This window comes from Malaya genurostris, chromosome 3, assembly GCF_030247185.1.
Source record: "Malaya genurostris strain Urasoe2022 chromosome 3, Malgen_1.1, whole genome shotgun sequence".
Taxonomy (NCBI): Eukaryota; Metazoa; Arthropoda; class Insecta; order Diptera; family Culicidae; genus Malaya; species Malaya genurostris.
The window spans coordinates 163,309,320-163,332,815 of record NC_080572.1 but is presented as its reverse complement, the minus strand read 5'-3'; the positions used below and the strand labels follow the sequence as shown (position 1 = coordinate 163,332,815).

At 34.6% G+C, this 23,496-nt stretch overlaps 2 protein-coding genes across 5 annotated transcripts in view; one reads left to right on the top strand and one right to left on the bottom strand.

The window, feature by feature from the left end:
- Window positions 1-23,496, top strand: part of LOC131438829 (oxysterol-binding protein-related protein 9) — a 139,581-nt gene that overhangs the window by 4,770 nt on the left and 111,315 nt on the right. The window lies entirely within an intron of this gene.
- Window positions 2,395-21,700, bottom strand: LOC131438832 (elongation of very long chain fatty acids protein 7-like). Of its 4 annotated transcripts, none has more exons than XM_058609160.1 (6): window positions 21,362-21,697; window positions 21,148-21,268; window positions 5,199-5,295; window positions 5,020-5,113; window positions 4,675-4,921; window positions 2,395-4,594 (listed from the first exon to the last, which is right to left on the bottom strand). In XM_058609160.1, the coding sequence occupies exons 3-6, from the start codon at window positions 5,267-5,269 to the stop codon at window positions 4,284-4,286; spliced, it is 723 nt and encodes a 240-aa protein (XP_058465143.1). In that variant the 5' UTR covers window positions 5,270-5,295; window positions 21,148-21,268; window positions 21,362-21,697; the 3' UTR covers window positions 2,395-4,283. The 4 variants fall into 4 exon arrangements, with proteins under 4 accessions (XP_058465143.1, XP_058465144.1, XP_058465142.1 ...); XM_058609161.1 differs by having other exon boundaries at window positions 21,148-21,265; XM_058609159.1 differs by lacking the exon at window positions 21,148-21,268 and having other exon boundaries at window positions 21,362-21,700.

Here is a 23,496-nt window from a genome sequence, read left to right as displayed (position 1 = left end):
AACATTTTTTTGCAAAATTTTTTTTTATTCATCAACATAATCACCTTTTAGGGTGATACAATGGTTCCAACGATTTTCCAATTTTTCAATACCATGCTTATAAAAAAATTTATCTTTCGCTTCAAAATAAGCTTCAGTTTCAGCGATGACCTCCTCATTTGAGCCAAATCTTTTTCCCTGGAGCATTTTTTTAAGATCAGCAAAGAGCCAATGGTCACTGGGGGCTAAATCTGGCAAGTATGGAGAGTGGGGAAGCAGATCAAAGCCCAATTCGTTCAATTTCGCCATTGTTTTCATCGACTTGTAGCAGGGTGCATTGTCTTTGTCGAAAGCAATCGCGGCACCCACTTGGAAAAAAACCTTTTTCATGCTCAATTTTTCATGAAGGATAGTAAATACACTTCCATATGATATCTGTGTCATCTCAGCAATCTCACGGAGCTTCACTTTACGATCTTTCATTATAATTTTTGTCACTTCACTCACATTTTCCGGTGTAACGGCTTCCACAGGTCTACCCAAGCGTTCCGCGTCATTTGTGTCGGTACGACCACGTTTAAACTCGGCGAACCACCGACAAATCGTTGCTTTTGATGGACAAGAGTCCGGATAACATTTTTCAATCCATTGTTTCGCTTGCACGGTGTTTTTACCCATTAAAAAACAATGTTTCACCAAAACACAAAACTCGGTTTTTTCCATTTTTTAAACAAACTACAAAACGACTTTATTCCAACCTCGATAACTCAGCTGTTTCTGGTCGGAACGACTTAAAATTTTGACCCGTTTCAAGCAAAGGTTAGTACTCTAGAAAGACGTGGTTACTGGTTTACTACGAGCGCCATCTCTGCTTTAGTCTCGGGATCCATGTGTTACATGGTGATTTGTAGAGCCTGATTGGCAGCTGTCCAGTGACATAAACTATCCAATCTTTATCATACAATGTTGCTAGTTGATAGTGACCGATATCAGCTCTGCTGACAAGACGATCAGATCCAAAATTTTATGAACAAAATATAAGCGACATACCTTTTTGCGAGCATGACGTTCTCGGTCTAGCTGTATCGAAAATCGCGCATAGTAGTCACTTGATTATACGGCCATTTGAAAAATCGACACAAGAAGTCAAACTTGTGCGCTTGGACTGTACTCTTATAAGAAAATAAAACATTTGCCATAATACGTCAAATGTGATGCCGTGCGGGGGCGTTACCGAACTAAGAATGGTAGTAAGTGTACTCAACTAAAATAATCTTGCGATTTGTGCAATCCAGAATGAGCTCAATAAAACCATATGCATAGAAAGGAAAAGTTGAAATCTGTGATTGGGTTATCGAATATACCGAAATAGAATTTTAACTTAACAAATTATACCTGACGTTCATTATACCCAATATCGGTATACCTATGATTTCGCCAATTTTATCTCTAGACTATGACGATGCGTGTCACGTGAACAAACAATGCTTAATAGCTCGAGATATTGTCGACTTTCGACATCCAGTTCCTACACAGGGCACGTTCTGATGCGAAAATGAAAGAAATAATAAAATTTACTTCCTCATGTAGAATAGAGACTACGTGCTTATGACCATAACCAGCAGATACATGTATTTTGAAATGTTTTTTATGCCTCCTACAGGTAATCTAGAACATATTGTCTGTTCTAATGTGTTGCTATTTGTTTTAACTTTTTTTCTTGTCTTTCACGTGTAGAACGGCTATGTAGTAACCGAAAAAACCAAGACTCGGAGTGCCAAGTAAAAGATGGATTAATAAGGACAGCTATTGCGTAGTGGACAAACCGCTATCCTTCACGCAGCCCACCTTATGTGTTCGATTCCCAACCACACACATTGGCTGAATCGGTTTTCCTAAACTTTGATTCTTATGAAAAGTCTTATGGTTCCATAGCCTGCTAAAAATTTTTATCCAGGTACGACTGTCAGTTCCAAAGAAAAAAACTTACGATTCTAAACAACGCTTTTAATTAATATTCGGAAACGATTTCCCGTTCCGGAATTACAGGGAGATGGAAGTTTAAAATTTCAAACATTCATTTAATTTTCACGTAAAAACGTCTTCTAAATTGGGCAATTTGTAGGTCTTATAACTTGATACCCAAACAGAAAATATATGAAAGAATTCCACTGTAATATATATATATATATATATATATATATATATATATATATATATATATATATATATATATATATATATATATATATATATATATATATATATATATATATATATATATATATATATATATATATATATATATATATATATATATATATATATATATAAGAATATAAAATGTGAAAGACATCATCACACCTTTAGGTGGACTGAAACAGAGTCTTCTATAGTCTTCAAATTGAATCCCGGATCGGTGACTCAGAGTATTTCAATAGAATGCAATTGTACAGTAAACTGGCGAGTCGGTCGCAAAGTCTTTTGAAGAAAAAAAAAGACAAACTCCGCATCGGAATGTAATACCCTGATCTACTTAACTAATTGAATATACATATTTCCCGATATAAGTTTATTATATCAATAGTTAAGTTTGCGTATTTTGATACTTCAATCTCACTAAATCTATAACATCGGATTTACCTTTTTCAGTTCCATGGTGGTGGTTTTTTATTCGGCATGAATGACCGTAAAAGATATGTAGTGTGCTTTTCCTAAACTTTTTGACTAGATCGAACATCGACCTTTACGGCATTAATTATAAGTCATTTAGCATCCATTCGACACTTCCCAATCAAAATGCTAAACAAATGACGAATTCTGCACTGGATAAATACGAACGTGAATTTTTTTTGCCCTTGCATATTTATGTGTCATTTTTTATTCATGTATATGTGAAACTTAAACTTAAAACTATCTGTGTATCTCTTTTTATTCTTCATTCTTCATCATTATTTTCGTCTGATGTTAAATATTGAATAAAATATTTACACAATCTCGCTATAATTTAGATTGAATTTTCTTAGTGTGACATGTTTCTATAGAGCACTATTATGTCGTACCATTGGTTATCGGAAATTTACGAGTTCGAATTACGGTAATCTTTGATGATAGTTTGCTAAACAACATGTCCATCTTATATCTCTACCTTTCCGTAATTATCAACCGGCAATTAAAGAATTCGCAATTCTCAAATTTTAAAACATTTTTTATCGAAACTCTCGCTCGTTTTTGTTTGTTTTCCGCCCTTCATTCCACATTCACTGCGATGTGTAAAAAGTACTCGTACTGACCATGAGTCCCCGAGATATTTTGATTCGTTATTTATAATTAATTTACGATACTTTGTGTCGGAAATCTACACACTAACAAAACTTATACATTTTGTTTAGTGTATAGTCAGGACTTAGAGGACTTAGGTTACATGATCTCATGTTGTACAGAAAATTTTGTTCTCTCGGTGTTGAACGCCAATATTGCCGGCAGTGAGCCTCTGATATTGAAGGTTTTTCTAAACGGTGGAGTGCTCTGCGGCACTCTACTGTCATCAGAACACCGCAGTAACTACACTTATGTTGTGATCCTTAGATATTGCTGAATATTAAGAAAGAATCTATGGGGAAGTAGCTTTTGGCAGATAATAAAATTTATACAACATTATTCGTACAACACTATATTATTAAGTGTGAATATTTTGAATCCACTACCAATCACCTGGATGAATGCGTAATATCAGTCAACCTAGATAGCTAGAAAGAGAAGGTGTACTGAATCTATATTGATACTAATAGATTGGCTAGGCTGAGATTGCCACAAAATTAGGAATAATTAGTAACATACTGCTATACTGTGTCATTTTCGTACATGGTTGTCATAGAAGGTAATGTGATATTTGGGATTTATTTTGATTCGAATAATTTATTGTATTACTTATACCTAACTAGAAATAACCATTTGTTGAAGCATTCACTGTGGCAGAAAATTGAGTAGCGTTTACATTAATCCCTAGTCTTCAACATCATCGGTACCATTTGTACCGAATCGTTCCTAGACTCAATGAATCGGATGAGGATCCCGTCAACTTTAGAAACGAAACATTTGAGATCGCCGTGCGATACTGCAATGCAAGGCCATTGCATCAGTGTAGCGCTTAGTTGATGTTTAAATATTGACTTGTAAATTTCACTTTTTCTTCTATTGGTTACTCTGGTCGACGAAAAAAAATATAACCAATCGGCAAACATGACTAATGTAAATGCTATATAGATAAAGTGGTACAACGCATTAGAGAAGGCTCTTGCTCGTTAGCTTTGTTTAACTTTACGACTCTTCTTGATGTAGGTCTGCATGTAGAAGTTGGTGAACAGACTGATCAGGATGACGAGATTGATGGCGTGGAGCATGTAGATGAACTTGTTTGCAGTACAGGTCGGTTCCAGTGCCGCATACACGTGAACTAGCATTGTCACCAGCTGAGCCAATTGAATGATAGTGATGATGGGTTTCACACGATTTGTCACCGGGCGAAACATTTTATACGCTGATAATAGATAGTACGAATACATGATGATATGAACTATCGAATTAAGCACCATGATTGACATTTCCTGGTATGCTGCAGGTGTGGAGTAAAAAAAAGTTGTCATATTAGTGCGAATTTGTTCGGTTACTATGTTATGTATGCATCTATCTTACATAAACTTAATTTGAGACTCCACCATACTATTAGGAAGGTGCTAATGTGATGATAGACGTGAAGCGCTGACACCTGATTCTGCTTCTTGCGGAGAACAAAGAAGACCGTTTCGATGAACTCCACCATTCTCAGGCACATCGCGAGCCAACCATAGTAGACAGCGTCGTATCCATGTTCGTACTCCTGGACAGGCAATTTTGGAGTGCATCTTCCGATGAAACTAAATTCGAATCCCACTTTAATATACTGGTGATGTCGACAACGATAAATAAAATTAAAATTAAAAAAAGGTACACTTCATAATAGATAAGCTGAGCTGATTAGCATTCCTCGGGGAAACTTACATTCAACACCAAATAAGAGCAAGCTATGACTTGGAAGATATTATAAGCTGCTATAACAAACTTCAAGTCGAATGGTTTTCGATTTTCCATAAAGCTAAAAGCAAAAACAGAAGAAGAAAAAATAAATTAACGCTGGTACCACTTCTCGACTGATTTTTGATCGATTGGAGGATACCTACTTTGGACCCCATTTGTAAATGAAGTAGAGGTAGATCGCTATCAGTATCGAACCCGGTACCGGTGAGGCCATCAGCGGATATTTGTCAATGGTGTCTTCTGCAAAGAAAAAAAAGAATAGAAACCTATTTGAATACCACTTGAGAAAATTCTTCTGGAAGGCAATGCCATGATACTGAATGCGTCCGATTCTTAGAACAATTAGTTGCTTAGTAACAGTGTCAGGAAAACATGAATGAAAAAAACTTTTAGTGTGGTAACTGATAAAGCACCAACCTGAATACTAATGTCAAAACAGACAGAGTACGTGTAAAAATCAGTAAATCAGTTAGTGCGTCATAGTTGTATTGGGTAATTCTAATCTTACGTGTGATTTTCGTATTCTGAACAGACACGCATTTCGTCTACTTGTAGATTATGAAAAGTGTCTGATTTGGATAAGTATTAGACAAAATACGTATCTGTCACAGTTGGTTTTCAGACAAAAAAAAATCATCGATCAGAAAACTCACTACAGTAAAGTTTAGTACTGGTTTTTTGCTAATGCGATTCTCACGGAAACTGATTTTACATGGCAAAAAATCAGTTGTGAAAAGTTCATTAACGAACATCCTGCTTAATGATATTCAAGATAAAAAAATTGAATATATTTTATATTATTCTCGAACAGAAAATTTTTGGGAAATGAATTTTCATAGCCGTTGTATCTCAACCCTTTGCAGAATACATGATGAATAAACATTTCTGAAAATGTTCAGTGTACGTATGGTGGTTGATAAGTGGATCAATAGTGGTGATGTATTCGAAATATATCCGGCAATGCCGTGGTGGTCGAGTAGTTTCATCAATAGAAGCAGCAAGTGCTGTGATTAATAATAGTTATAATGAAAATAAAAAACAACCCCAAAGCATGTTGTGCAGCTGATTAAAAAAAATTTTAGCCGATTTAGGTTGAATATCAAACGCAGAAGTAGCATGAAAAGCAGGCTATCGCTACGACGCTTCATTCAAACGCTGCGTCTACTGTGTGTTTAAGACATGCACAATGCTGCACTCCTGTTACTTCTATAAATCAAATTCAAAGAAGGATACTGGTGAGATTGTTATAGATATTGGAGATATTTTATATTTTTCTTACTTATAATGCCTTATTATATTTCTCATGAGTATCGAAAATCATCTTTTGTTGAGATCATATTGTTTACCAAAACATATCCGGATCTCTTTCCCTCCCTACTAACATATCTCCTATCCCGTGATGCTCAAATGGGGATGGTCAATTAATCGACGTTGTATTCTAAACCTGGTTTGGAATAGACGGCATAGAATATCCTAAGAAATTTGTGAAAATCGGAGGAAAAAGGGCGAAATTGTGCAATGTTGAAATGGGATACATCCAGCTGGTGCACCCTGTATTATCCGGGCTCTGCTCTGGGCTTGCTTCGAGTGATGAGATCATCATTGAAAATGAAGCGTTTTTTCAAGCTAAGAATAAGAAATGTTGGAACACCGTTGGAACAAATGAAATGGTCTTCAAAAAGAATATATTGAATAAAAATGAAACTTGAAATCTTCAAACAAATTTTTGCCGGTGTTAAAGTTTCTTGCAAGTTCTCGAGCCGGGAGCATCGTTTATTTCCATTTCCATGCTATTGCTGTTTCGTGTTTATTCTAATATAAGGCATAGTATGTAACAGTAGTAGTTTTATTGACCTTTTCATCGTGGAATTTAGGCATGTTATCATCTCAGGTTTTTTTAATACATGCCAGTTAAACGTAACAAATTTCGTAAATTGATAAAAAAAACTCTATAAGAAAGAATCCCGTATTATGGGTATAAATCAATTCCCCGACCAGAGTAGACACGATATAGTCGCACCACAATCACAAATCGATAATTATGTTTATTTTGCTCTGATTTACAATCACCATTTTATTTAACGCACAAAGAAATTCTAGATTCAGAGCAACATTCGATTCGAAATCGGTGTATTGTTAAAGTTACGATTTTTGTCGAGTTCAAATAACTAACCTTATCATTACCTTAGTAATGATGAATCGTCCTTTCGAATCCACCCCAGTGAAATGCACATTTGTATAAGACTCTCAATTACTCGCACCGGAACGAGAAATCAATTCAACTATCCCAGGAATGCCACAAACATTCAACAGTTTTCAAGGTGCCAGTCATGTGCATCTTTCCCGAACCGGTCTCAACGATCAAAGTAAATCGAGTTGATAACAAAACAAACACTCAGGCTATATTTTTAGTTGCATCAATCATTACAACTGTCATCAAGTATACCAATTCAATGAGAGTTCAGGTCTCTCTCTAGACTGACAGCGTAGTTTGCGGTTTCCCCGATATTTTCCATCATACCTTGACCGGAACACTCTGTTTGGTCGAAAATGAAACGGAAAAAATATAACTCATCGCCAGATACTACAAAGATGTACTAAAAGACTAAGTGTAACTACCACTGTCAAACCCCACAGACGCTAAAACAAACCAAATTAGTAACACTGTGACAAGCCAACTTTGACGATCACTCTTTTTACTCCAGATTGGCTAACATATAATGTTATTTGGTTCCAATCTTTAGTTTAGCACTTTCTATATACCGTGAATTTGATATATGAGTTATTGTTATTTATTGATTGTAGCATAGTTATAGTAATTTTTTTTCATTCTGGAATGTTTTCTATTGACAAATTTACATAATTGCATTCACCTTATACCTCTATTCGAGTAATGAGTAAACGATACGTTGAAAATAACGATTCTACTTCCTCTTAGTCAAAGATTATCTTCACGATTTAATTCGCGAATTCTGAATTCGATTATCGTTTCTGTTTCACACCATTATTAATTTGTAGACGTAATAGTTTAGTAAGCTCATATTTTTTCAGTAAACGATTATTTCCACATCTTCTACCCTTCGGGCATTAAACCGAATCGCTAATAAAACTAATGAATTAGCTCCGTAATAGATTGCAGCCACAAAAATGTGAACCGACTAGGCGTTTAGTGTTTTCTTCACGCCTTATATGTCCGGTTTGGGCCGTGGTGTGGTCCAGTATTGACACGGGTAAAAATAACTTTCTATGCAAACTGCAGGCGGACATTGCATGTTCGTACCTCAAATTAAGCAAACAGCTATGTGGATTTCAACTGTCAGATTGCTAGTATTATTTGTTAGCATTAATTGAATACTATAAAACAAACTTCACAATCAAAGAGAACATCAGTCGTAACTCTCAATTTATATTGTCATAGTATCTATCAGTTTTGTGTTTTTCGTAACAGGTTTATCAAAATAGCGATGCTGTAGCTGTAAAAATGGCAAAACATCATACTTCATCTATTGTGAGTAGTGAAGTGCTGTTTTCATTTTAGGTGGTAGCGAAGCGAGCATTTTACCATAATTATATAATGAGCATGTAATTTGTTGAAGCTCAATCAACGAATACGATTTGGATGGCCTAGTTTTTAGTTTCAAACACGATTGATTTCGAGACTCAGTATACGGTAAGCTATAAGTCAAACATCAATAGACAAATTATTTTTGGCGTTCACCACTGAGAGTATTCGGGGTTCGTTTCATATTTTTCGTTTTTTACGTGCTAATTTGCATACATACAGGCGAGACCTTGAACTCGTTAGTTATGTGCCAAAATATTGCGTATAGCATGCTGTGTGTTACTTCATAAGTGCCAAATGCATACCTTTAAGTTTGAGAGTAAAAAGTAACATGATAAACACTGTAATACTACAGAGAAAAGACATCCAAGTAGAGATCTCAATTTGTGTAATAAATTTAACGGTTGCAATTCGTTTGGGCGCTTTGAGCAGCTCAGCAATCGCTTATGGGCTCTTACGTTCGAGCTTGCATACAATGGTCATTCAACGAATTTTCACTTATATGTTTCACACAGGTTTTTGAAAAAAGTTAGTATGAGCTTGAATGTCTGTTCTCTGTAGTAACACATTGATGTTTGACTATTTCAAAATACGAAATCATCGTGATTATATTCATAGTTTACGGTATCGAAACAAAAATTGTCGCACAGAGCATTAAAAAAACTAGGACGTTGTTTTTTTCAAATAGTAGAACAAGTAAGTAAAAGGAAAGCATAATGAAAAACAAACTGATTGAGTTGGCATCACTGGAAGTGCGATGCGTCATGCGGTGTCCTAGTGCTGCTCGCAAAAAAGTATAATTTCAATGTGTTGTTTGATACGTATAGTTAAAAATTTGATTGTAATAGTTATTTTGAGTGATAGTTCAGGTGTGGCAAGTGTGTGTTTAGTAGTGATAGTGCTATTTATTGAATAATTTTGTTGCGCAACACTAAAGATGCTCAAGCGGCGGAAACTGAGAATTTACCGCTCCAAAATTCAGCGATGTTAACCTGTTAACCGATCGAAGCGCCGTCTGCATTGTCGGTGTTGTCGGAATTCTATGGAATGTGTGAAAGTTTATAAGTCGATCGCCATTCAGACTGAAGATCTAGAGTTAGTCTGCAGTGGACCCATTCGCGAGTGTTTTTATTTTATTATTACAGTGGTCGTGTTTCATCTCGCATTGCTGACAGTAGAACGAGCAGGAGAAAATTTCTTACTTATTATATTTCTCCTGAGTATCGAAAATCAGGTTTTGTTGAGATCATATTGTTTACCAAAACATATCCGGATCTCTTTCCCTCCCTACTAACAAATCTTCTATCCCGTGATGCTCGTGGAGATACAGTGGTACCCGCGGTCTCTAGAAATAACGAGTATCAGACTAACATTCCTTCCTTTCCCTCAGTAGCACAGCCTACGGTCGTAGCCAGCGTCGTTATTGATCATTTAATAAAAAGTTAGGAGTGAGTGGGTATGTACAGTGAAAATGATTTGCTTCTCCCAAGCTTCATTTTCTTGGTTCATTGTACATTTTCACTCATTCGGTCAATCACGAAGTGCAACTACGGGCGATCTACTTCAGCTCAGCTCAGTTTAGCATAATGAACAACAAACTTTTTTTTGTGGTAAAGTAGATCATTATAAATTTATTCTTAGGCTCATTGTTATATTCGTAAAAAAAAGAAGATTAATTTTGATTCGCCACAAATTATTTCAACACGATTTCTGAAATTTCCTTCTTTTTTTTAATGGGCTGGTTAAGCTAGTGTATTAATATATATATTTAATTGTTATATGCAGCATTGTTATGAACGAGTGATAGAATATCAATTCCATTTTGGAAGTAGGTGTTTGCCGAACGTTGATGTACCCTAAAAGTATGATTTTTAAATGAAATTTTGGTACAAATATAGACTTTTTATTCGAAGCTCATGTCACTAAAAAAACATATCAATGTAAGATCAAATTGTTCCAAAAACAAAATAGAGCGAGGAATTTGAGAAACTCATTTTCTAACTACCGGATCTAATAATTTTTATTAAGGTATTGTGTCAATAGTTAATTAATAGAGTCGGCATATTATTTTGCGGACTACTCGACTTTCAATCAATAAATTGTGATAACATAGAATACAACGACTTCGCTTCGGCTTCGGCTACAAGGTTTACAATTTTCCCTACACAGAAATCACAGAATTGCGGAAGCGAATAATGTCTTCATGGTAATAACCAAATCATGTATATAATAGGGCTAAAAATCACCAATTGTGGCTGAACACCCACTTTAAATCATAATAATTTAATTTTAACTCCATCCTATTCCAATAAATATTTATTAAAAAAAGCTCGACAATTGTTCAATACTGCTGTTATAGCAACGCGAAAACTCAAAGCGAATGCACATATTTTCATTTCTCACTCTAACTTATGGTTTGTGTATATGAAATGACTGCTGGAAAAAACTCACTTTCAAGGATCACATTGAAGGAATCCAGGCAAAGTGTAATAAATATATTAAATGTTTATATCCTCTTATAAACATAAATTCTAAGCTCTGTCTAAAAAACAAATTGTTAATTTATAAACAAATTTTCAGACCAGCCATGCTTTATGCGGTACCAATTTGGTCAAGCTGTTGTTCCACCAGGAAGAAAAAGCTTCAAAGGATTCAGAATAAAATTCTGAAAATGATTTTGAAGCGTCCTCCCTGGTTTAGTACAAATGAGTTACACAGACTCACAAATATAGAACCATTAGATGTAATGTCACATAATATTATAAGCAAATTCCGACAAAAATCGATGCAATCTTCAATTGAATCGATTCGCTCTCTGTATTAGTTAGTAAGTTAGTATATAAGTTCCTTTTCCCCATTACACAATACAAGTAGGTTTAGAATTTTCCCTACACAAAAATCTCAGAATTGCGGAAGCAAATGATGTCTTCATGGTAATAACCAAATCATATATATATATATATATATATATATATATATATATATATATATATATATATATATAACAGGGCTGAAAAGTCACCACTTGTGGCTGAACACCCAATTTAAATCCTAATAATTTAATTTTAACTCATATTCCAATAAATAGTTATTAAAAAAAAACTGCTGGAGCTGAGATGAATGGAGATACCGTAATCCCTTATACAAAAGGTTCAAACACGCAACTACACTAATTCGAAATATTGTTTTGCCAAACCAAAACATAACTGATATCTGTACAGTCTCCGTATAGTGTACTAATTATAGCCATATTGGTTAAACCTAATATAACAATTTTTAATAATTTTAAATCACTTTGTACTACGAATGTACGAATTCACTGTTTGTAATCTGTTGGTTTCACTGTGGTTTTTTTGTCTAAGCTCACAAGCCCACTGCCACTATTCAGCAAAACATTCTGTGCGTTGTTCCGATAATTAAATTCACTTTCGATTTAGTTTTAATTTAGAATAAAGAATTCTGGTGAAAATGATGTACAATCTGTTTTGTTTATCAACGGTTTTAGTCATCAATTGTCCGGTAATATTTCTATTTTAAAAATCTTTCATCGAAATAATTATAATTCACTTCTGCTATCAAATTATTGCTAGTAGTACTAACCCAATTAACAATTTCGTACGTCAAGAGATGCCACCACAGCACTTTTCTGTTATAGTTAGGAAAATGTTGCTGATCAACCAAAACTTTGCCATAACTAAAACACAATTTTGTTGGTCACACCGGCTCGGTTCAATCGCACGATATATGTTAGTGTGTCGACTTCGAGCAAGTGTTTCGCGGATACAAGAATTGATGAGCACTGCTAAAGTATGGTAATGAAGCAATCGATTATGATAGAATAGATTAACAGTAAATTCTAGAACATATTTAGACGTTTTTGTAACATTCTGATGATGGCTAATATAATCTTTTTCACATTTTCCGTGGTTCAGAATTTTTTACATTGCATGAAGTATTTGAAATTGCTCTTTTTGTCTAATTCTAGCACTGTACTATACACCATAAAAAATTTATAGCGAACCTACCGATGTTCCGTAATTAATTGCTCTATTGTTAACAGTTCAGGATGACAAAGGTGTGGGTTTCCAAATCCAGCTTTCTTAATAAAAAAGGCTAATGAAAGCTGTTGGGTTATACAATTTATCGCGATATACGATTATTTAAAAGTTACGTTCAGGAACATAAAGTTGCTTCGGGTCCAGTGTGTAACATTCGGCACTTTAAGAAAGTAGTTTTATTCGGAATAACCAGTTTTTCGAGCATTCAATTTAAATAAAAAAAAATTTTGACACATGCCGTGTACTGATTCAGAAAAATACTCACCAACTCCTTTCACGTTGATTAAATCATACAACGTAAAATCCGTTAAGTTCATTTGATGGAGAATATCCATTGCTACGAATGTATAAATATCTTCTTGCCACGTGAACCACTATACTCAAACTCTCCTGACAAACTAAAGTAACACTAGCAAGCTATTTCTTGGAATTGTCGTCTTTAGGAATGATGTGCCTAGTACCTTCTAAACCACTCGATGTTATTCATCATTGACACTCATATAATACTTAAAAACAGGATTGAATGCACGAGGAAACGTTAAAAACGGTTAGAATCGCAGAAAGATTGGCACATGCAGCACGCGACTTCTTGCACCAGCTACGACGTCTATCCAAAAAGCATGCACATCGGAGGAGCCCAGAGACAAATGGAACTACGGAAGCACACCGAAACCACGACGCGATATGTCTGAGCTGTTGTATAAGCTTGCAGAGATACAACGACGCGCATCCGTACGCCACTCTCCTTTGATAAGTACTAAAGTTTGTCGTTCAGAAGCACGCGGGAAGGCAAAATTCGACCGCCATCAATCCACGAAGCGATCGTTAAAAAAGAAAAATCGGCGACGGTGATCGAATGATCGAGCTCTTTGCCCGGACCCATGGTGAAGTTCATCAAAGATGTTCGGTGTTCGGAAGGCCCGAAAATATTTAATTGGAAATTCGGCGTTTCAGTCGTTACTTAGACTAAGAGCTGGTATATCTAGTTTTCAATCTGATTTAAAAGTCTGCTATCGTTACTCAATTACTTATTCTCTTTTTGAGACGGAAACGATAGAAACTGTTAACGTTACATTTTCGGCCCGTACGTATGTATTTCTTCAGTAAATTGAAATGTCTGTGAAAAACAGAAATTTTAGACAACAGCATCCATTGTTATAAATAAAAATTCATCAACATAGTCGATCACTTGTTTCAATACAGTTGACAAGGGTTCGGACTAGTTACCGTTCATAGTCCAGCGTACAGCAAACAATTCGAATTCATTCAACCTACTTTCAACACATCACACAGGTTTTTCCTTGCCCTCCTGAAGGTGTGTTTGGTTGTTAATACTTCACGGCGAAATTTCTCGTTTTGTGAAGGATAAACAAAATATACATAACCGTCCGACGCTGTTACCACGGAATGACCTTATTTTCACTTTCTTTAGCTTAATTTCGCCGACTGCATCATTCGGTCGGACATTGAGTTGATAACCCGTTTGTTTGAGCCAACCGATTCGTGGAAATGATGAGCCATGTCGCGACAACCTGTTTATGTTTTCAGAGCATTAATCACATAATGCAGATGTTCGCAAGTAACTTTGACGAGATGCTATCGATCACCTTGAAGAAATAAAATTTTGAGTAAGTTCCCTAAGACGCGATCCATTTTTCATTTCAGAGAAAGTCGACCTGTTCGGTTGCTAAATCTCGTGACGAAAAAATAAAAAATTGTTCAACGTGTTTAATAGTTCACACCTAAGAACGAATAACGAGCGACGAATCATCAGTCTTCACCTATTCAGATTTGGAAGAAGCTTTGTACACGTCTTTAGTATAGAAAACTATATGTTTTGCATGGATGTAAAGACAATGTCAACTCAAAATTAATTCTGAAAATGGACGGATGTATTTTGGTATGCACTTTCTTCAAATCGTTGTTACTCGGAAAATGTTCGTTGTACAAAAACAGTATCAATAAAGAAAAGGGAAAAGATTGGGTTTTTTTAAATACTAACTACTAAATTTAAAAAAAACTGAGTAAAATTTGTGTTTATGAATATAATCCGCGAAAATCCGCGCTGTTTCGAAAAAACCGGGTCAAAAAATTCGTGTGTTTTCAGAATTTTTTGTTGTATTGTTTTTCGAAATAATCCTGATTCGGGAGACGGGTATAGAGTGATGGGTTAGTCGATGCCTTTCACGCAGCCCATCTGGGTTAGATGCCCAACCCTGCACATAGGGTCAGAAAGCTTATATTATACCAATAGAACGATTCCAGAAATGTTTAGTAGGTCAGCAGGCTTCACATATCTCGATTAAAATAAAACTTTGCACTCGTTTTCAATATGACACAACATTTATTCTTCAGGAATGGAGAGACCAATTCGGCTCAACCGTGACTTTTAAAACGGATTAAATTTTTTTTTGTATGCACACCTTTTGCCTTTCTCATATGTCTGTGAAAACCAACTTTTAAACCGAAGCCCGGAGGGCCGAATGTCATATACCATTCGACTCAGCTCGACGAACTGAACAAACGTCTGTGTGTATAGGTGTGTGACAAATATTAATACTCACTTTTCTCGGAGATAGCTGAACCCATTTTGACAAATTTAGATTCAAATCAAAGGGCTTAGGATCCCATACAAAGTTCCTGAATTTCATTTAAATCCAACTTCTGGTTCCGAAAGTACAGGGTGATATGCATCAAAAATGTCAAAATAATGTCACTCACTTTTCTCGGATATGGCTGAACCGATTTTCACAATCTTAGATTCAACTGAAAGGTCGTAAGATATCCAGCTTTTTGTTCCGGATGTACTGATAATAGTAATCAAATGTGATTAAAAGAAGCTCACTTCACTTTCTCGCATATGATTGAATAGATTTCCACTAAATTAAATTTAAATGTAGTATATCACTGTAGTATTATGCAACAGAAATCCTTAAAACTCTTTTCTAATTTTTTTAAATTGTAGTATTTAGGGGAATTTCTGCTGTAATATATAGAAGAAAATTAATAATTTGAGAAGGCATCATCACACTACTAGGTGGATTAAAACAGGTTTTTATATCGCTGTAGCTTGAAAACTGTAAAATATAGTGTCAAAGAGGATGTTCTAGGAAGTTCAATGAGTCCTTTAAAATATATGCCCTGAAAAAGTCGAGTGTATCTTTTTCTATAAAATCATTTTTTCTGTGAGTTTTTCATTCATTTGACTTTTTCAATCTATGTTACCACTCAGTCATTGCAAAACCGAACTTAGCTATGGCGACTTAATAAATCGATAAAACTACAAATCTTTTTTTGCACAACTAACTGATTCCGAGTTTCAACGATTTGAAGAAAGTGCATTCAAATATACATCCGTCCTTAAAAAAAGACTTCAGTTGAATGATTTCTTCGTTTTTTTTTTGTTTGATCTGGTTGGATTTGGAGCTTTCATGTCTCCAGAAGAACTTCTGTTTGGAATAATCCGCTTTATTTTCTATATAATCAAAGTTACTATTAATCCACCTAGAAATGAGGTAATTAAATCATTTTGCATGCAATACGAGATAGAGAATTCATGTCATCTGAAAAGCTGTCGACCATGTTGAAACAAGAAAACATACCCAAGACGTAAACTCTGTAAAATGCATTGGTGTCGAGAAGCATTGTTAATTGGAAACTCTCAAAATCAAGTTATTTCCATCACAACTTTTATCAATGATTTTAGAATTTCCAAATGTTGTACAATTCTTTTACAATTATCAAAATCGAGGGCTGCATATTTTTATGCTCACCAATTAAAAAAAGTTTTAGACAAATTAATTACAAAATACTGAATATTCAAGTATCGCTATCTCAAAAAAGTGAAAAGGTGTGGTGCAAATTTTAACAACGTTTGAAAGTATGATCAAAGCACTATTATAAAAGTGTTTCATTACTTCGTGTAAAAATTATGCATTGTAACAAAGCTTGGCGCTCACTTAGAAGATAATTACACATAGTTTCCCAGGTTAGCAGAAATGTTTCCAACGCCATCTGATCATGCTTTGAAGAAAACTACAAGAAAGCTGAAATTGTGTGACATTCAAAATGGCTTATGTTCTCCATTTGAAACAAAAGTGCCTAATCCACCTAACAATGAGATGGTACCTTTTTTATCAATCAGCATGTGTTTTTCGTGTGAATATTCTTCGTTGTGTTTAGTTCTCATAAAATTACTTTAATGATCGTCGTTTTAAATGAAATTTTATTAAAATTGTGGAACTTTGTATTGTCATCTTCTATAGCGGTTTGAATTTAAAAAACCCTGTAATTTCAAAATTGGAAGCCGGAATCTAATAAAATTCATCAATTTTGTATGGGACCATAGGTTTATTTTAATTTGAATTTTTGTTTATTAAATTCGTTTTGTCCTTCGTTTAGCTTCTCTATTCCCGATACTTCCGGAAATCGATGTAGCCGAAGTCAGGTAAATTCGCTAAATGGACCGAAATTTCTGAATATCAGTGAAGCCTTAGAGAAATCGTAGTGCGTTCTACATAAAAATTTTGGGTACCTTCCGGGATGGAAAACCGAGTACCGGTAAAACTGAAATAAGTTTATTTGGTCGTCGACTCTCAAAATCTGTAAACTCGATAAACCCGAAAAAATTATGTGAAATTTTTACACTAATCACTCTGTATTATCTAAACCGGAAGTCGAATCTGATTAAAAAACAGGCAGATATTATGGGACCTTAAGACCTTTTATTTGAATGTTAGATGGACGAAATCGCTTCAGCCATCTACGAGCAAAATGAGTGACATTATTTTAATTTCATTACATATATCATCCTGTTGTTCCGGAACCAGGATTCGGATTCAAATGAAATTTAGAAACTTAATATGGGAGCATAGAACTGTTTGCATGAGTCTAAAAATCATTCAAGCCATTTCGGAGAAAAATAATAAAATTATTTTTCACACACAAACTTGCTTATCTTGACGAACTTCTTCGAGTGGTATGAGGGTGTACGTAGTTGTGTTCTTCCAGCAATTATTGTTGCAAGCAGTATAAATCAATATAAATATGAAATTGTTTTGAGTTTGAAAATACTGCCATCTTTCTTATACATATGTCATGTTCGAACGATTATGTTGCCAAAAACGAACCGTGCTAAAATCGAAACGTCATGAAAAAGGATGTTGTGCATAGTGCATAGTTTAGGTGCTAAGAAACAATTGCAAAAACAGTATTGACAATCGAGTTTCACCTTGCTTCGAAACATCGCTTTATCATCAAGTGCGTAAAACTCCTACTACTGGAAAAAAGGCGAAAAGCCGCTTACACAAAAATATCAATCTCTGCTTAACAAATGGACGGATTTTAACAATCTATGGCTTGTTGGATAGCTATAACAGTGCAGAATCTAAGTCTAAAAACATATTCTGTTTTCAAGGTCAATTGTAACAGATATCTTAAAAAACTGAAAATTTTTACGTAAAACTTCGTATAACTCAGAAAGTAAACATCTGATCTCAAAACGATAGCGTTCAGGATGATGAAAAGACCTTCATTCGCGACAAGTTTGATCAAAATCGGTCCAGTTGTCTTTAAGATGGCTGACAACACACACACGGACATTTGCTCAGTTTGTCGAGCTGAATCGATTGGTATATAACACTCGGCTCTCCTAAATTTCTTCCTATGCGAATTCTGTACATTTTTTTTTGTTTATAAAAAAGGTAAAAATACATTGAAAACTTCGCCTACCTTTATAAAATTCTTTTTACTGAAATTTGCAGCTGACCCTATTTTTTTGCTTTGATCAATATTTAATAAGATGCAGGGATAACAAATAATGTATGTTAGATTGCTACCTATATTTCGGCGAATGTAGGGACAGATTTTTTCGAAAGAGTGTTTTCATATAAATTGAGGTGTATTTAAGTTGTATTTACTGATTTTTCTGACAGTGTTTTAATCATACTTTCAAACGTTGTTAGAATTTACTCCATATATTTCTACATTTCTTGAGATATTGATACATGAATATGTAGTAATTTTTAATTTTTGTTTGTGAATAGGAAAATATGCAACCCTTTGACCAAAATATGTATATAGTTTATTAAAAGATAATTACAGAACATTTGAAAAATTCTTTAAAATCATTTAAAAAAGTTATGATGGAAAAACTTGATGTTGAGGGTCTCGAATGAACAATGCTTCGTATCTTGATACCAATGCGTTTTAAAGAGTTTATTTCTTCGACGTGTTTTCTTGTTTTAATATAGTGTATAACTTTCCTAAAAACATGAATTCACATTCACTTCTAGGTGGATCAATAACAACTTTGATTGTATCAAAAAAACGCGGACTATTCCACCCAAAAGTTCTTCTAAAGACACGAAAACGCAAAAACCAACTCCTGAGACATAATTAAAAAACACGTGGTTTGATTTGATTGGAACCACTGTGCATCCGTGCAAAACAAAAAGTTTGCTATACTGAAGTGATATTCGAAGTTTTATTTATATCCGCGAAAGTCGATCCTAATTTTGACATCTTCTTTGTTGATAATTTTTGGAATTCCTTAGTAGGTAAAAAGAGGAATTCTACCTATAGATATCTCATTAGTCGAGTCAGCAAACTAATATGTTTGTTTATTACTCGGCTACAATCAACGGATTTCGTTGTATGTTTGCTTCGGTCCTAAGAAGCAATATCACTGAATAAAAAGAACAAGCACCTATTTTCATCTTATTCTTTGAATCAATGTATTGACCAGAGATGGCATATCTCATTCTAATTAATGGTTTTCCTATGTAAAATGTATGGCGTAGCTGAGATGATTAAGGGAACAGTTACCCTACATATAAATATGACCAAACCAAGATCTTGATATCCGTGACATGCTATGCCATTCAATCAACAGTTTATATTTCACCTCGCTGAACAAGTACTGCATTTAGTTGTAATAATTAGTTGTCACTACCAATTTAATTTTTTTTCAAGTTCACCCGAAATAAAACTACATCCTAGCTAAAGATTAGCTTTCATGTTAATAACTCTTATGTTATTTCCTATCTGTTTCTCATCTGTCTTAAAGATGTTATTGCTATTTGTCAAACGACAGTCCAATGATAACCCTACGCAAAATGTAACTGTCTTTTGTCTTTTGATGCCACTGCGATATCTATCCAGTACTGAATTTCTTTCAATGTCACGAACATGAAAATAAATCTCTCAGCCGTAACGTAAGCCGTAATTTATGCACCTAATCTCTGGTGCCCAACTAATATTTTTCGGTCCACTCGTAGTAGCTCAACCTTTTACGGTTGCGTAACCGTCGGTGAAAGCATAACCAACACTTTCTTATACCCCAACAAATTTTGGATTGTTTTGTCAAAGGATGTCCGAGCGACATCAACTCGACGCTTTGGTTTTGGTCGTTTTTCCAATATTCACTGTGCGTTGAACTGAGGGGAAGCTAGTCAACGCAGGGCAGATGGATAAAAAAATATTTTTTGGGTTTATTTAGAATTAACGTTTGATATGAAATCCAACAAATAATTTCAAACAGCTCTACATATGGAGTTTATCTCATCTCCCAATTTGTTATCAATATTAGGCTAAATTACAATAAAGATAAACAACCTTCTACTTCAGTTTTGTGAATATAGGCGGCATGCCATTTCATACCGTAATGAACAGAATAGATTTGATAATAAATAATTTTTGTCTTTCCCATATAAAAAAGTTATGCAATCACTGTGAAAACGATTTTTGATTATCATTCGATTCAGTTCGTCGAGTACGCAAAATGTCTGTATGTGTATGTAACATTATTTTGCACTCACTTTTCTCGGAGATAGCTGAACCGATTTCCATGATTAGATTCAAATGAAAAATCTTGTAGCCCCATACAATGTTTCTGATTCCGACTTCGGGAATTACAGGGTGATATGCGCAAAAAACAAAGAAAATAAGTTTACTAACTTTTCTCAGAGATGGCTGAACTGATTCTTACAAACTTAGATTCAAATGAAAGGTATAATTGTACCATACAAAGCTCCTTAATTTCTTCTGGTTCCAGAAATACAAGGTGTAGTGTAAGAATTCCTATTTCAAATTACTTACTAACTTTTCTTTCTCGTTAAATTGAAAGATCAGTTGTGAGGGTCATAGGAAATTTACCTTCAAAGCGTATTTTGAATGTTCGTCACATAAACATTTAAAAAAAAGTTATATTTCAAATTCCATTGTATTTCAGCATACTGAGATTGAAGTTCTAGAAAATAAGCCACTTGTCTTATGAACTAATATGTTCGTATGTTTGAACCCTGACCTTCGTGTTCGTTGGTTCATGGTAACATACTGTAGATAAGTCCACCGCTAGGCCTCGTATCCCTACTATTTTGTTACTAACGACTTTGATTGCTTCGGAATTGAGCTGAATATATCAAAATAAAACTCTAAGATTATGTGACCAATGAAAGTATATATCAACCTTACCGAGCTCTCCTTATATTGCTGAGGTGTGATCGGTCGACTGCTTCACCATGTGTAAACTGTCGAATGACGATAACCTCAAACAACGAGAATGTAGACGGTTTGTATGGCTTAATTTGTGCTGCTTAATTGTTTTATCATTGACATCATGAATTGAAAACAATGGAAAAATATTGAAAATGTTATATACTAAATACCATGAATATATACTACTTACCATACTTTTCGTAGGGTCCGATTTTTAAAGCGTCCATTCCGTTTCGGAATGTTTTTGGATCTTGACATACGAACTGGTGTATGCATGCTGAGTTTCGACGATTCACTTCATGATTCGCCAATATTGTTTATTACAAAGTTCATGCTGCGTTCATTTTATAGCGTCTCATTAAGCTTGTTAAATGTGTACTTCCGTGAATGACTGTGTGATTACAGTAAATGTCCATTTAATTCTACAAATTACTAAAACGACATCGTGTTATGGGGCAGCTACATTAGAACATTAGACATATTTTTATCACACCGTCTGGTTAGAACCTGATTGAAAAATCGCGTGCATCCAAAAAATGCTTTTGTCATATTGACAATACTTATTTATTATCTAACAGAAGTTTGTGGCAGGTATGAAATTAATCATGATCGCACGATCGGTCACATACACAATAGTAATCAATGGCACTGCAAAGTTGATCCCATATATTTTATGAGGAATAAATATTTGAACACAATAATAATTCATCCAATTTGTTTTGAATTTTCAAATGTGAATAAAACGATTTGCAGTCGGCCTTTTTCAGTAATTAATGCCAATATTTGATAGGTGGGATTTTTTTCAAATAACCCTATAAAATTTTGCAGGGAAAAAGCCGCCCACCACTTAGGCAACATCAATATTTACTGATACAACAATCCATTCTCGATGTGGATGAATTTGTATTGAATTCAAATTCTTGAGATAATTAAAACAACAAGCGCATTTGACAATCCGATCGGCTACTTAGTTATGCGTAAATTGCTCCCACCATGACGTTGTTTCGGTCCGCGAACTTTTATGGTTTTCGGAAACGATTTGTGTCCGACTTGGTACTCTGAGTTGGAATTCTATTCTTTCCATCAGCTGATATACGGCATGACGTGAACAGTAATTAGCTTAGCAAATACTTTGTACGGTTAAACCTTTCGTATTCAATACGTCATTTTTGTTCGCAAAACAACTTTGGAATGAATAATGAACGAATTGAAATAAAATAAGAAGAAATCTGAATTTGTCAAAGAATTGAAACCATAAGTTACATATGTGAAATGTACGAAGAATTTGTAAATCCAATGAAGCGTTACACGATCAAACATTTGATATTTAAACTGAAAATCGATTGCAATGGATATTGAGATCGGAGGTCAGCATTTATACAATAGGTTCGTTGCAGCTCGAGCTAGTTCATGCATTCCACTAACTGACTGTCGTATTTCTATGTTCATTTTCTAATTTATAACTTTTGGCATTGTGTTCAATTGTTTCAAATAAACTTAAGCAATAACTTTTTATGATGCTCGTTTGAAAATCTCATCTGATCGAACCTGAAACATACGCTTATAAGGCTAGATAGATGATGGCTTGCCGCACGTAACTCATTTGATGACCGAAAATTACTCCATTTTTAACGTTGCAGAAGTTGCATTTTATTACTGTCAGCAATTGCCACATTCACAGGCAACGAGAACTGTATAGATTTAAGTTTTATCATTAACCGCTGAAAACTGATGTACTGATCAAGTGTGAGACGTGTTTAAAAAACTTGAAGTTCATAAATGACGCAAATCTTTTATGATGCTATATAAACGTGGTTAGTGTTCGCAATAGTTAAGTGTAAAGCCGAAAAACCAGGTCGTAATAATTCATTGGATGCTATATCATTACCGTAACTTCTTTGCTAAATCACATACTTAACAGTAACATTATTTCTGTTCTGAGGTGGCTTGAAATTTGATATGCGTTTCTAATGATCTTCGTGTGTCATATTGGTTTATTCACAAAACATAACAAGTCAATCCATCGATATAATAAGTTCACTAATTTTGTATCAAGCGAACATGTTCGTCGCTGTTTGGAAGGGCCGTTGTAGTTAACAAGAACCTGATCTCTTTCTCTTAAACTCTACAAATTTACATACGCCAGAACTTCTACCTATGTAAAATAAATACTTACATGATGAAACATTTATTTATACCTTATGATCAAAAAAGAACCGGAATTTTCATTTTAAAATTCCCGCTCTTGTCCAATCGGTAAACTTTTATTCTCTCAACGTTGGCAACACTTTTATACACATTCTGTCAAATTTTGACGCATATCGT

What these genes read in the sequence shown, in the direction of transcription:
- LOC131438832 (XM_058609158.1), bottom strand. Translation starts at nt 13,010, where the DNA reads ATGGATATTCTCCATCAAATGAACTTAACGGATTTTACGTTGTATGAT. An exon ending in ATTTACAAATGGGGTCCAAA is followed by an intron (nt 5,114 to 5,198) that starts GTAGGTATCCTC and finishes TTTTGCTTTTAG; the next exon opens with CTTTATGGAAAATCGAAAAC. An exon ending in GAGTCTCAAATTAAGTTTAT is followed by an intron (nt 4,595 to 4,674) that starts GTAAGATAGATG and finishes CCACACCTGCAG; the next exon opens with CATACCAGGAAATGTCAATC.